Here is a 16,178-nt window from a genome sequence, read left to right as displayed (position 1 = left end):
AGAGGACTTTTATACAAGGAAACTCTTTCTGGTGGATACCAGGAAGACTGGCATCCTCAGAGACAGTTGGCAGTTCCAACTAAGTACCGGGCTCAAGCTCTTGAGCTTAGCCCATGATCATCCTAGTGGTCATGCTGGGGGTGAACAGGACCAAAGACCGTTTGGGGAGGTCATTCCACTGGGAGGGAATGGGCAAGGATGTTTCTACTTATGTCCGGTCTTGTGTGGTATGCCAAAGAATGGGAAAACCCCAAGACCAGGTCAAAGCCTCTCTCCAGCCACTCCCCATCATTGAAGTTCCATTTCAGCGAGTAGCTCTGGATATTCTGGGTCCTTTTCCGAAAAAGACACCCAGAGGGAAGCAGTACATACTGACTTTCATGGATTTTGCCACCCGATGGCCGGAAGCAATAGCTCTAAGCAACACCAGGGCTAAAAGCGTGTGCCAGGCACTAGCAGACATTTTTGCCAGGGTAGGTTGGCCCTCCGACATCCTCACAGATCAGGAACTAATTTCCTGGCAGGAACTATGAAAAGCCTTTGGGAAGCTCATGGGGTGAATCACTTGGTTGCCACCCCTTACCATCATCAAACAAATGTCCTGGTGGAGAAATTTAATGGAACTTTGGGGGCCATGATAAGTAAATTCGTAAATGAGCACTCCAATGATTGGGACCTAGTGTTGCAGCCGTTGCTCTTTGCCTACAGAGCTGTACCACATCCCAGTTTAGAGTTTTCACCATTTGAACTTGTATATGGCCGCGAGGTTAAGGGGCCATTACAGTTGGTGAAGCAGCAATGGGAGGGGTTTACACCTTCTCCAGGAACTAACATTCTGGACTTTGTAACCAACCTACAAAACACCCTCCGAACCTCTTCAGCCCTTGCTAAAGAAAACCTATAGGATGCTCAAAAAGAGCAAGAAGCCTGGTATGATAAACATGCCAGAGAGCAGTCCTTCAAAGTAGGGGATCAGGTCATGGTCTTAAAGGTGCTCCAGGCCCATACAATGGAAGCGTCGTGGGAAGGGCCATTCACAGTCCAAGAGCACCTGGGAGCTGTTAATTATCTCATAGCATTCCCCACCTCCAACTGAAAGCCTAAGGTGGACCATGTTAATTCTCTAAAGCCCTTTTATTCCAGAGAATTAAAGATTTGTCAGTTTACAGCCCAGAGAGGAGATGACGCTGAGTGGCCTGAAGGTGTCTACTACGAAGGGAAAAGTGCTGGTGGTGTGGAAGAGGTGAACCTCTCCATGACCCTTGGGCGTATGCACCGACAGCAGATCAAGGAGCTGTGCACTAGCTACGCGCCGACGTTCTCAGCCACCCCAGGACTGACTGAACGGGCATACCACTCCATTGACACAGGTAATGCTCACCCAATTAAAGTCCAACCTTACCGGGTGTCTCCTCAAACTCCTAAAACTGCTATAGAATGGGAGATCCAGGATATGCTACAGATGGGGGTAATCCGCCCCTCTGGCAGTGCATGGGCATCTCCAGTGGTTCTAGTTCCCAAACCAGATGGGGAGATACGTTTCTGCGTGGACTACCGTAAGCTAAATGCTGTGACTCGCCCAGACAACTATCCAATGCCACGCACAGATGAACTATTAGAGAAACTGGGACGGGCCCAGTTCATCTCTACCTTGGACTTAACCAAGGGGTACTGGCAGGTACCGCTAGATGAATCCGCCAAGGAAAGGTCAGCCTTCACCACACATGTCGGGCTGTATGAATTTAATGTACTCCCTTTCGGGCTGCGGAATGCACCCGCCACCTTCCAAAGACTTGTAGGTGGTCTCCTAGCAGGATTGGGAGAATATGCAGTCGCCTACCTTGACGATGTGGCCATATTTTCGGATTCCTGGGCAGAACACCTGGAACATCTACAAAAAGTCTTCGAGCGCATAAGGGAGGCAGGACTAACTGTTAAGGCTAAGAAGTGTCAAATAGGCCTAAACAGAGTGACTTACCTTGGACACCAGGTGGGTCAAGGAACTATCAACCCCCCTACAGGCCAAAGTGGATGCTATCCAAAAGTGGCCTGTCCCAAAGTCAAAGAAACAGGTCCAATCCTTCTTAGGCTTGGCCGGATATTACAGGCGATTTGTACCACAATACAGCCAAATCGCCGCCCCACTGACAGAGCTAACCAAAAAAAAAAAAAAAAAAAGCCAAATGCCGTTCAGTGGACCGAAGAGTGTCAGAAGGCCTTTAACCAGCTTAAAGCGACACTCATGTCTGACCCTGTGCTAAGGGCCCCAGACTTTGACAAACCATTCCTAGTAACCACAGATGAGTCCGAACGTGGTGTGGGAGCAGTTTTAATGCAGGAAGGACCGGATCAAGAATTCCATCCTGTAGTGTTTCTCAGCAAGAAGCTGTCTGAGAGGGAAAGCAATTGGTCAGTCAGTGAAAAAGAATGTTACGCCATTGTCTCTGCTCTGGAAAAGCTACGCCCATATATTTGGGGACGGTGTTTCCACCTGCAAACCGACCATGGTGCACTGGAGTGGCTTCATACTGCCACGGGAAATAACAAAAAACTTATTCGGTGGAGTTTAGCTCTCCAAGATTTTGATTTCGACATCCAACACATCTCAGGAGCTTCTAATAAAGTGGCTAATGCACTCTCCTGTGAAAGTTTCCCAGAATCAACTGATTAAAATCGTCCTTGACATGTGGAAAATATTGTTAGTCTTTATATACTTGGTAGTATATTTAGAGGTGCATGTGTCTTATTAACTCTGTTTTCTCCTAGAGCTCCAGAAAGAAATCACAGCCAGCGTTTCACCCTATCTGTGATTTGGGGGCTGTGTCATAAATATAAAGGGAAGGGTAAACACCTTTAAATCCCTCCTGGCCAGAGGAAAAACCCTTTCACCTGTAAAGGGTTAAGAAGCTAAGATAACCTCGCTGGCACCTGACCAAAATGACCAATGAGGAGACAAGATACTTTCAAAGCTGGGGGGGCGGGGGGGGCCGTGGGGGAAACAAAGGTTTTCTCTGTCTGTGTGATGCTTTTGCCAGGACCAGAGCAGGAATGCAGGTCAGAACTCCTGTAAAGAGTTAGTAAGCAATCTAGTTAGATATGTGTTAGATTCTGTTTTGTTTAAATAGCTGATAAAATAAGTTGTGCTGAATGGAATGTATATTCCTGTTTGTGTGTCTTTTTGTAACTTATGGTTTTGCCTAGAGGGATTCTCTATGTTTTGAATCTGATTACCCTGTAAGGTATTTACCACCCGATTTTACAGAGGTGATTCTTTTACTTTTTCTTTAATAAAAATTCTTCTCTTAAGAACCTGATTGCTTTTTCATTGTTCTTAAGATCCAAGGGTTTGGGTCTGTGTTCACCGATGCAAATTGGTGAGGATTTTTATCAAGCCTTCCCCAGGAAAGGGGGTGTAAGGCTTGGGGGGGATATTTTCGGGGGAGACGTTTCCAAGGGGGCACTTCCCCTGTTCTTTATATAACACTTTGGTGGTGGCAGCTTTTAACCTAAGCTGGTAAGAAGAAGCTTAGGGGGTCTTTCATGCAGGTCCCCACATCTGTACCCTAGAGTTCAGAGTGGGGAAGGAACCTTGACAAGCATACAACAACCAGAATGTCAGAAAAACCCCACTTGTGTCCTGCAAAATTAGAGTACAAACACAGGCCTTTCCCAATTTAAGCATTTTCTTTTTGATTTAGAGTGTAAATTATTCACTGTAGAGACACATTAGGCTACTATTCTTATCTGATAGCTTAGTTACTTGTGCTTTAACAGTGCTTACCAAAACCCACAAATATTAAATTTTGTTTACTTAGATATTGTTACTATATTCTGTATTTGCACATTTGAAATAAAGATTGAATATTAGTAAGACTTAGCTACAGTTTTCTTAAAATTATTTTAGAATTAAAATTTTATATGATATAAGCCAAGTGCATTTTTTGATGGGGTATGCAGCCACGGGACCATAAATGCTAATAAAACAGGTCTGCAAGTATATTTTGTATTTAAATCCTTTCAGATTAGAGTATGGTGGATCATTGTTAGAAACTAAAACCCTTCAAGCTATTCTGAACTTCACTTCTATTCGATATGAAGTTAGCAGAAATGAAGAAACTAACTTTCATAATCTGTTGCCTCCGCTCCTGCAAATATTGCTCCATAAAGCCAAACAGATTGATACAGAACAAGCATTTTAACACAAGGCATTTCCTGTTCTCTTTCAGGCAACACAATTTACACATTAATAGTCAGATGCAGTTCTATAGTTTGTAAATGAAAGAACCTAAACTAACCAAGAACTGTAACTTAACATATTTGGTCAGTGCTGGAGTTTATAATACAAATCAAGAACAAACATCTATTTCTCTGCACTATTTCTAGAAGGACTGATGCATAATTTCTAGTTGGTCATAGCATCAGTTCACTCATGTTTGCTTCCAACAAGCTGAAAGCTGCCTATTAGTCCCAAGTGACCATCTCACTTTCAGGGCAGTAAAACAGTGTTATTTTCATAGCCTCTTCTTTCTATGAATTGGAATAATTTAGGTTCTTTCTGAAAATAAAAAGCAGCCAGAAAGCAGACAGTGGGAAAAAGGGATGCAGTGTCCATGTGGCACAAATGCATGCTGCCAAATTCACAGGCTAGTATCAGGAAGAGTGGGAATGCAAAGCTAAGAGCATTCCCATGTGCAAATTAGTGCTGGATTTTGTTTTACAACAATTTGTTTATTGAAAAGGAAAGAAACATTAGCTCCTGAATTACCGACTAAGGCCACGTTATATATTTCTATAATTCTGTGAAGTCAAACAAGACTTTCAGCCTTTAAAATAATTATGGTGGGTGGGATGATCACTGCTTGCCATGGAGGGAGTTGCAGTCTTTAAAAATAGCTTAAGAGGAGCCAATCCTTGTTCCATGAAATCCTTGTTCACTCTCTTCACAGAAATCCTTCACTACTACAAGGATTCACAAACCCTCAAAAAGAAACAAATGCCTTACTACCGACATGCAATGTGAGTCACATCCCACAGTGGAAACTGTAAGATTTTAAATGCAACTATGCAAGATCTTTTTGTTTTTTTAAGTATTCCAACCCCCCGTGCATGAACATCCACTACATACAAGAAATCATTAAGAACTCTCCTTATTTTTCAGGGCCTAGCATGTGTGCCATGTGGTCCACTACAGGCTGTTAGAAAACCATTGGTGACAAAAATGAAAATTCCATCAACACAGAGGATAAAGTTTGGGACATTATAGGTAAGGTCCTACTTAACTTGCGATACAGTGGAAATCGCAGATTCCTCAATATTAGGCTTCCACCGCAATTCTGACAGCAGGAGCCCCCGCTTTCAGCCCCGGGACCCTGACAGCAGAAAAATCGCAGAAAAATAATAATGGGCTTTATTACTTCAAATAAGGCCCATTATTCCCTCTTCGCAATTGTCCATGTCTTGTCTGCAACTCAACCACATTTGTGTGACAATCATCCCGCAATTCAAATAGGGCCTTATTTATAGGCCTAATGCACGGAGTGTGGCCCTCCAGGAGTATTATTTATATACCTTACATGCTGTATTCTTGGCAATATTTGACTTTTTCAGAATAAAACAGAAGGATGCTACATACATAATTTCAAGCATCAACCCTAGTGTTGCCAAAGGTTTAAAAGTTATGAACCAGAACTTACAAAGTGGCTGCAAACCTGCTTTTAACACCTCATATGCCAACTTTGGGTTTCTACTTTTCTTCTTTTAGTATTACTAATGTAAAGTTAAAAACTTTACAAAAAAAGTTTAGTTTTCAATCAATCCACTATTTAGAAACAAAAAAGAAAGAAAAAAGACTTATGAAGAAGTCTGAAAACAAGACCGACCTATACCCTGGGTGAGATTGGATGGGTTAAGTGTCTCTGGCACTATTTGTCTTCACTATTGACAGACACTGTCACAACCCACCACACGATGCCTGTCTCTGAATGGCGGAGCTAGAATGCAAGTTAAGTATTAATAGAGAAAACAACTAGCATCCCAGTAAATATAATCAAGCAATCCAATTCACCAATTAAAAAATAGTCACACAGATTCAAGATAGGCTGGTTATTTTAATTTACATTAAGCCCAAAACAGTTTCAATTCCTTACAATTACGTGCTGAAATAAGCAGTACTTTATACCTAGATTAAATACATCATTCTATCTGATTTTCTATAAACACCACCAATTATTTACACTCATGTTTAAAGATACAAAAGTAGTAATTTCTTACCTGCAACTTTTTTGTTAGTGGTTCTCATCCACCAATTCAGTTTAGTAGGTTTTCCCACTCAGAGTGGTGTCAGAGGCAACCAAGCAAGTCAGGCAGAATTCTACACCTCCTCAGCTGCTCCCTCTTCCAGCTCTCACCTTTCATCTCCCCAACTTCCTGACACAACCAAACCATCTTAAAAGGAATAATTCTGTAATGTCTTGACTAGTGGATCAGAATTACAAAAAACATCTCCAGCTAGGAAATTCTCTCTTCTGTTCCTCAAATCCACCAGTTCCTTCCAAAAATGTAGTAATATTGTGCTGGACTAAGTGAGGTTTTTATACCACTCTGACAAGGAATTTCTCCCCAGTAATTACACACTAGGTTTGTCCTCTTTTTCCTGTGTTTGTTTTTGCATTATTTGATAATAAGAATAGTGCATTTTCATAATGAACTAATGCCAAAACCTTCTTAATGGGTGGGCTTTATTGCTTATACATCAGTCAAGAGAAGGCTGAAAGCAACTTTGGACTAGAACAGAAATAGGAATTACAGACCTAAAGGTCTACTACTTATTCCACTGTATTTTTAGAGGAAATATATACTACCAACAGAAATTTCCATTAAATGGAAAGAGTGTTTGTGAGAAACTTTCCTTTCTTCGACTCTCCCAGTACATATCTATGCACTATCACCGTTACACATAGAATTCAGAATGATGAGAGAATGTCCTTGCCTTAACTGCCATCAAGCTAATTAGACACTGGCCTCTCCTGGACTGTTGAAACTATCTTCATAATAGTACGTACCTAGAAGTGACATACTGGGGAGTACAGTTTAGAAATTTCTCAGAAATTATTTGTATTACAACAGTGCCAAGAGGTCCCAGTATGCTAAGCACTGTACTATCACATAGTCAGAGGCAGACCCTGGCCGAAAAAGCTTTACAATGTATATTAACCTTGTAAAAAAAGAGAAGCAGTTGATATTTCTTGGCTGAAACAAACCTGCTATAGATAGTTTTTCCTCAAAGCTGTGCATTCTCTGAAGTTTGTCCCCCTCAAAATTTCCTCCCCTGAAAGATATGGAAACGCACTTCCCGATCATTCATCTGTTGTGACTGAAGTGATGGTTTTCTGCATACCTGACTACAAACTGCAAGAATTGAAAGCTTTCCAAGACTTTGGACACCAGACCAAAACCAGATCGAGCTTTTTATTTTTCATAATCGAGTCACTACATGACATCATAAACCTGCTGTGTTAGCAGGTTCACACCTTTGAAGATTCTGGTAACTGCTTCCAGATCAAAGGAAAGGACCAGTGACTGACACTGCCAATGAAATCCATCTAGAATAAATATGAGAAATTTCTGCTATTGATATATGGAAATAAGCATAGGAAAAGATGATGTCCTGGGTTCAATTCTGCAAAAACTCACTTTCCATTTTCAAACTTTATTTTCAACTAACTGATTTGGATATTTTAGGATGAGTATTACCCAAAAGCTTCTTTAGCTTTATGAAGGAAGAAAATGAACCTAACCCTTAGAGTATGGTTGCAGGAGGGGACAAAGTAATTAATGGTATGGCTCTTGTATTAATTAACAAAAGAGCAGCAAAATATCATTTTCAGAGTTAAATGTACAAAAATTATTACTGCAAGTATTATGGAGCCCCCCCCGGCAGGAGAAGTTAAATTACTTCTTTAAACCTGCCTCCTATATACCATTTTAAAGGAAGGAACAATCCATATATTCCTAGCTGTAGTATAAATGAAACATCTATAGTAGCGCTGAATTTGCTAAAAGGTTACAATTAGCCCACTCCACGGGGACAAACTTTCGAAGATTCAGAAGTATTATTCCTTTTGTTTAGAATACCAGATTCCACCTACTCCATAATACCTCATATCTCGTGGATGGCAGCTGACAGAATCCCACAGATCATCTTTTTTTAAATATTTTTGGGTGGGAAGAGACATAAGAAGAATGTGCATTCAGATATATATCTTTGGGGAAATTTTGATCAAACAGGTCTATGCTACTCTCTCTCAAGATACCAATATAATTTATTTTTGTATATTGTTCGCACAAAAACATTGCTCAACCTGTCTGATTACATGCTATATATGGCAGATGCAATTTATGAGGGTTCTGTGAACAAGCTTCAGGGATGTGGAATTTGTGTCCCAGTGTTTACTATAAGAAAACAAATTGATTGTTTTATTAGAGCTCGAAAAGTTGAGATGGGAATTGAAAACAGCCAGAAAATCAAATCAGATGCAGGAAGGTTGTTCATAATGGTGGGGAGGAAAAAATATGGAAGAAGGATCTATTTCCACAGTGGCAAACTGGGAACAAGAGATCAAAAAGACACTGGAAAGGATGCATTCCTTACTGCACCCCAAAGATTTGCAAACTATCCTTTGTTAAGATTCTACTGGAGGGAGAAGGAACAGGACTACAGCTGTCAGTCAAGACACTCCCTTGATATTTTCTGTGTAAGGGTAGAGAGGATTTTATTGTACATACTAATTCAGAGAACAGGTTCACCCTTCACATTTACCTTTCAAAAAGCAATACAGTTTAAAGTGCTTAGGAACAGGGGCTCTTGTATTTGAAGCATTCCACATAGAAGATGACAGAGGGCTTTTGACTTGCTACTAGAAAGGAACACAAGAGAAGAGACTTAGATTAGCATTTTGAACAGAAAGATAAAGGCTTGTTTAAATCAGTTTCGTACAAACCCATGTCCTCCAGATGTGAAAAATCTCATCAACATCTGAGAAATACAACTGAAGAATCAGGCACCTTCTCCAACAAAGGTTTGAAAATGCTCAGGCCAGGAACATCAAAAGTGTGGGTTCCTGGAGCTCCAGCTACTGATCTATGTAAGTAATCAACTCCAACTACAGCCTAGATTGGGACTGCTTCATCATCTGGGTCTGCAATCAAAAGATCCTAGTAAATGATCCATATTTCCTGTTAGCAATATGCTAATGCTGGCTCATGTTACTCTTTTTCCTGCCCTCTGGATGAAGATTCTCCTACATGCAGCAGTCTACACAAAGAGCTCACAATGCTAGTCCTTAGTGCTGATGCATATAGGGATCCCATTTTCCTCCTCCTACTTTCTGGAAGTGTGGTGGAACTAGTTACCTGAGAAAGAAGCTGAGGATATCAATGTTGCAGCACAAAATTCAGGATTCCTAGTTGGCTATACTTGCCTGATTGACCTTCAAAGAGTGGGTAAAACTCTTCCTCTGAATTGATGAATATGAGATACACATTGTATTACTTATGTTAAAATTTCAAATGTGTTCATGAAAATCCAACTATTAAGACCCAGTTTTAAAATTTTTAAACTGACCTGTAAATTGTAAAAAAATATGTTAAATGGTAGTACTAGAAGTCTGTTTCTGTCAGGCCCTCATACCTGTAAACAGCCCATCCTGCTCCTCCAAAAATCTAAAGAGTTAGCTGCAGCAAGATTTTTATGCAATGTATTTACATGGAACAAAAACTCAGAGCAAAGCATCTGTTGGAAAACCCTACAGTAATCTGATTTTCTGTGTTACCCTGTGGCTACGGAAGCAGAAAACAAATTATGTTAAATTTTAAATGAGAAAAAAAAACCTCATCACTCCCTATGATTTAATCTTCTCATTGCTTCTAGTAAAGTGCACCTGCATCATTTTATTTATTTATTTTTACTAATAAATGCTAGAGCTATTTCTAGTTAACCCCATCTCTTAAAAAACAACAATGTATTTTAATGGGTTCATCTACAGTGATGTAGGTTTAAACTTATAACATACAAAATACATTGTAGTTTTCGGATAAATAGGATAGCACACAAGATTTACACAAAACACTAGAAAGAACAAACAGGCTTTATGATAATTTTAGAGTAGCAGCCGTGTTAGTCTGAATGCATCCAATGAAGTGAGCTGTAGCTCACGAAAGCTTATGCTCAAATAAATTTGTTAGTCTCTAAAGTGCCACAAGTACTCCTGTTCTTTTTGCTTATGATAGTGGAACTCTAAGATGACAAGGTCACCTTTCTTCCCAACTTTACCATTTCTACGTCAGCCACTTGAATGTGCGTCTGTGCTCTTTTACTAACCACTTTTTAAAAGTGACAATCAAGATGAGTGAATGGCTAATCTTGGTTTTTTAAATTAAATATAAATACACACAGCCCTCTTTCTCTCTCTACAATATGCACAGGGAGCCTGGAGTGACCTTCCCACTTTTTTTCCTATTAACAGAAAGGAACCTCATCCAAATAGACTCCTTATACTGCAAGAGTCAGGGCCAGCTGTGGCAGCTGCCTGAAGAGACTGCAACAACCCTAAGACAATTGGGGCATACAATAGAGAGGGGTGCACCCAAAAAGGAACTAGTGCAGCACAGAGGAATACTGTTCCTTCCAAAGAAGGAGAAATAGCAGCCTTCTGACTGAAGCACCTGTGTCCCCTTCCTTTGGGAACCTGGAGAATTTTGGGTACAGGGGAGAAACAAACTCCTCCTTCATAGGAATTGAGAGAGAACTGAGAAGAGGGCTGGGGAAGTGTAACCCACCATAACTGGAAACTATGGCTCCCCTGGGAATAAGAGAATCAATCCCTCCAAAACATTCAAAAAAAAGGGCATGTGTAATCCTCTAGGTGAGCCCAGCCTGGGCTCCAGTCTACTAACTCCAGCCCTAAGTGTAAACTTCCCAGACCTCCCACTGAAGCAGGACTACTGGGCTCCCCTCCTTGCAGACATTGGGTCAAGGGGAAAGATGGAAGGCAGAGTCTCTGAATCTCCCCAGCCCAGAATCCATCTCTTTGCACTTGGCAAATCCTACATGCTCAGAGAGGGCTCCTTGCTGTGTGAAGGAGATGGTGGGGAGGAAAAGAGACTTGGGCCTCATCTCACCTCCCAGTGGCAGATCAGAAGTCTGCTTGGAGGGAGTGCAGCAGGGCCACTGGCACTGATGCAGCAGGGCCACTGGCACTGATGCAGCAGCAGAATGATCAGGGATCTTGTGGCAACACTAGTAACCAGCCCACTGGGTCCACGACAGAGCCTCACACTCAATTCTCCACTCTCTCCTATTGTTTGTGGAGGGGGCTGTTTCTTCTCCTATTGCCAGCTTCCAAATGGGGCGGTCACAAGTCAGGTCCAAAATTTACCAGACTAACCCAAGCAGCCTCTCCCAATCTTGGAGACAAAGGGGGTGTTTCTTCCCCCACAACCTCCAAAACTGTCCTAAGTTCACAGGGGAAAGACACAGGTGGTCTGTTCAGCCCTCCACACCATTGGTTCTTTTGGGGAGAGAAGCCTTCTCCCAAACTGCACCAGATGGTGGAGGCAAAGAGGGGAAGAACACTTCCGCTGCTATGTATTACGCAAACAGTAGATTCACTTGCATTATGTCTGTTTTACACTTCTGTTGACTCCTGTCACATTCTGAAAGTGTAGCCTGGGGTTTTCACTGGGGGTCTAAGGGAATTAGTCACCTAACTGCCACTGAAAGTCAATCAGATATGGGCACATAACTCCCTTAGGTTCCTTCAAAAGCCCCAGTCATAAACTCTTTGGGTTATGGACCATCACAGTTGTTACATGTGTGCACAGCACAATGGTGCTGATCACTGACTGGGGCTTCAAGGTACTAATGAAACACTATTTAAAATACCAAGATTCAATCCTTCGGACACTCACTTTTATGGCAGGTGACATCAGTAATGAGATCCATACTTTAATGTTTTATGCTAATTGTTAACAAAGTTTATATGATCTAAGCTGTTAAATTCTTTACAATTTTACAATCAAGTATGCCACTTTTGATCCAGCTTTTTAACTGCACCCTGTGAAATCTAAAAACCCAACTGGCTTCTCACAATGCTGATGCAGAAGAATCTTCATCTCAAAGTGACATTAAAGACCCCTTTTAGTTCAGTGAACATGGAACCTTCTTCCAATGTTTACAAATAAACCTCTGATCTACATTATTTTATTTCAGTTTTCTTTAAAGGAAAGAACATAAGGCCCTACCGGGTCAGACCAAAGGTCCATCTAGCCCAGTATCCTGTCTTCCAACAGTGGCCAATGCCAGGTGCTTCAGAGGGAATGAACAGAACAGGGAATCATCAAGTGATCCATCCCGTCGCCCATTCCCAGCTTCTGGCAAACAAAGGCTAGGGACACCAACCCTGCCCATCCTGGCTAACAGCCATTGATGGACCTGTCCTCCATTAATTTATCTAGTTCTTTTTGGAACCCTGTTATAATCTTGAACTGTCAATGCTGCAGTGTAACCCAAACACAGCTAACACGTTCCCAGCTTTTTAAACCGATCTGGATTGACTGTCAGCAGATGCTAAAAACCTAGCAGGAACAGACATTTAGTTCTGTTTATCTCAATTCAAATGCTCAAAAATTGTCTCAATAAAGCTACAAACATAATTAGCAGTTACATTTCTATCTGTGGATTTAACTGTAACAGTTTTTTTAAAATCTGTGTTTCTGCAATAGTGCTCAATTGTTGCTGTACCTTTAAACCAGATTCATAATTAAGAACTGAGCTAAAATATCTTGTAATTTAAAATCTTTTGGAATCAAACACTTGTAAAAGAAATTACCACTTTTTATAAATCTAATGACTAGCAAGGTCCACAATACACAATTAAATCCACTGGCTCGGTTAGAAAATGTCTGGCAAAACATGAACGGTGATCAGTGCTGTAAGTTTCTCTTCCAGATTTAAACCTTTTCAGCACCCAACCAGGAAGTCTGTTTACGGCACTGTGCATTTCTGGGGCATGTTTTTATATAGAAGGTTAATGCACATGAATCTACAGCAAAAGCTGCATAATGCAGCTACCAGCACCCCCACCTCAAACATTAATTTTCTAGATCATCAACTGATGGTCAACACACCTCTCAAACTTAATATAATGTTATAAAGATTACAGGGATCCAATTATTCAAGAAATCTCAGCCCATTAGGGAAGAGGTATAAACCATGGGCACAATGATTGGTTTGCCTTTTTGCTAAAGTTAAGCTGCTTACTAATCTATACAGCTGACTAAAGAGTTCCAGCTATGCACTAGCACTCTGGAGAGCACTGGTGCCAACCTCACAAATCAAAACTTTATCCTTAGCAATGGACTAACACTTCCCTATGAATTTTTTTAAAAACAAAGATCAATAAAAGGGACTTTATGCTTTAAGTTTAAAATATTCTGCATAAGGAGATGATCTTAGTATTTTGTAAATAAATAAAGTTTAAGTGTCATGTCCCACACTTTCTCCAAAATGACACATTATAAAAAGAAATGTGCTTAATTCTAAACGGTGTACCTAATTTAAATAATACTTTCAGACATTTTTGATAAATATGAAATCACATTAAGTAGTTATTTATGTTTTAATATGCAATAAAAAGATTACAGCACATGCAACAACAGAAAATATATCTAAGTGTGGTTTAATCCTGAGAGCTTCTTCAGGCCATACAAAGTAAAACATGGTATTTTTTCTTCCTATAGCCTGATAAAAGACTTAAGGCCAAAATACCATCTCATATTCTATCTTTTATGCTATGTGGAATTCATTGTTTTACACACATTGACTCAGTTCCAAATTGGTGCCTACCATAGCTGAAGAGAAGAGTGCATTCTAGGAGTTAGTACACACCTATGGTGTTGAAGACTACCAGTGGGAAAAGCACAGTATTACATTTCTTGGTTGTAAGTACATTATGCATGTAACGCAAGTATGATTAAGGTAACATGTTACTGTAATGTATATCAGTTTGATTGTTAGTCTCCTAGAATGAGCTCTCATTTATTTCTTCATGATCGTCTCAGACTCCAAACTTTGCCAGCACTGTTCATGTTGGCCAGAATACTACACATCTTAAGGATATAACTGAGCAAAATGGAATGCTTACCAGCAGCAACTACAGCTGGAGGAGGCGAACCTGCCTCACCACCGCTTGTTTGGCTCATGGATGCTACAGATGTTTCTCTGGAGGGTGGTAACTGCAACTCCTTTGGGAGGAGGTCATAGACAGATTCTGAGAGAATAAAAAGGAGAAAAGGGGTTTAAACACAGATATCAATTGTCATTTTTATAAACATGGATTATATTAAAGATTTTAGTCTAGGAATATAGAACATCGATGTGGCATCTCAAGAAGCTTCATAAGTTGCTGCATAGGCAAATTTCTTGGAGATCACTGACCCATAGAATCAAGTTGATTTAAAAAAAATTCAACTTAAAATATACAAGTTTTGAAGACTGAGTAAATTTGCATTTTCCCTTTCAAGGCACAGAGTGACCATCTATGAACCTGCAACACATAAGGGTGCCTTTGAAACAATGCAGATGATGAAACCCAGAACAAAGCACCTGAGATCTGGAAACAAAACTACTCTCAGTATTCAAGAGTGGAAATAGCTTCCAGTGGAGACTAGAACAACATTTAGGAAATAATGTAAAACCTTCCTATTTAATAAATCTTTGTCATGATAACCAGAATGGTGGTCACAACACACGTCACCTCTTTCCCTCCCCGCCCCAACCAAAAAAAAAAAAAAAAAAAAACCTATCCCAAACGAAGATTCTGTAAACTGAAAGGGTATCAGAAAAGAGCCAGAACCTGCTAGGAGATGCTGTTTTATGTGGAAGGCCCTCAGACTCTACAATAATGTGTGGCAGTATAAATAATTAAGTATTTTTGTGAATGTATCTGTTGTGAAACAGTTATGGCTGCTACAGACCACATGCCTGACACAAAACCACAACAGCAAAGTTCAAGATGTTAAGTCACCTAACACCAAATTCACTCTGCTCTTCCACTTTTACTGCTGATTCAAAGGTTAACTATTCACCTGTAATCACAATTATTTAAAATGAACCCCATAATAAAAGCTGCCACTGCATTCAGACAATAAGAATATGCCATCTATCTACTTTACAGTGAATTTATTAGCACATTTTGTAAAGCCAGAAACATGGGTCTTTAGTAAGATATTAACAGGCAGGTATGGAGCCATCTCTACAAAAGTGATGCACAAATGCATACCATTACTGTTTCATGCACCCAATTTAGGCATACAAATACTCTGATGTACACATGCAAATGGGTTTACATCTGCATTCCAAAATGCCAGAAAACCTTGACTTCCCCTGTATCACGATACTTATATGCCAGATATGTGCAAAGTTCTATATGCATTATTGAAAATTTGTCTGACAACAACCAACCATGCTGTCCAATCAAACCTAAAGTAATCAAGACTTGCACAGCATTTCTTCTGTAAGAGGAACTTCATTTAATTATGAAAGTACAGTCAGGCTGACAATACAACTGACTAAAAACCTCTATCCAGAGTCAATTCTATAATGAATGGCATACATATACGTTCAAGACAAAAAAGGTTTGAGAAATCTAACCCTGAATAACTATAAGACATATATAACAATTGCTTATCATGTCCCTCAACCTTAGAAGCTCACTAAATGGGGAAGAGTGAAGAAACTCTCACTGATTATTTGGATAGTAACTGGCCTGTGAATAAGACAGTTACTTATCTTCATAATTGGAGATATGTAGTCCCTATCTGTATTCCGCTATGGATACAGATGCACTCCATGCCCCTGGAGCCACAGAATCTTGAAAGCAGCGTCTGTTGGGCCACGCATTTGCCCTTGGTCTCCTGGTACTTCCAACCAAAGAAACAAAGGGTGGGGCAGACCAACAGCCTCCCCAGTTCTTTCTCTACCATGAATCCAAAGATGGGCTAAAGGAGAGGGGAAGGAGGACAGGTAGTAGAATATAGCTAGGGACCACACACGTAGAAAATCCTCCAGTTATGAATGTAAGTAACTTTCTTTTTTTCTTCAAGTGCTGGTCCCGATGTGT

At 40.4% G+C, this 16,178-nt stretch overlaps 1 protein-coding gene across 7 annotated transcripts in view; it reads right to left on the bottom strand.

The window, feature by feature from the left end:
* The window catches only part of NFAT5 (nuclear factor of activated T cells 5), a 152,879-nt gene that overhangs the window by 81,316 nt on the left and 55,385 nt on the right, over positions 1-16,178 (bottom strand). For 4 of the 7 annotated variants that reach the window (XM_037877569.2, XM_043526020.1, XM_037877568.2 and 1 more), the window contains exon 2: positions 14,202-14,327. In XM_037877569.2, coding sequence (XP_037733497.1) covers positions 14,202-14,259 — 58 coding nt within the window. In that variant the 5' untranslated portion in view covers positions 14,260-14,327. Of the gene's footprint in view, positions 1-14,201; positions 14,330-16,178 lie in introns of those variants that run through there. The other 3 variants (XM_037877570.2, XM_037877571.2, XM_037877572.2) reach the window with 2 other exon arrangements.

This window comes from Chelonia mydas, chromosome 12 (genome assembly GCF_015237465.2).
Source record: "Chelonia mydas isolate rCheMyd1 chromosome 12, rCheMyd1.pri.v2, whole genome shotgun sequence".
Classification (NCBI taxonomy): Eukaryota; Metazoa; Chordata; order Testudines; family Cheloniidae; genus Chelonia; species Chelonia mydas.
The sequence above is the reverse complement of the archived record's forward strand: the minus strand, read 5'-3'. Positions and strand labels throughout refer to the sequence as shown.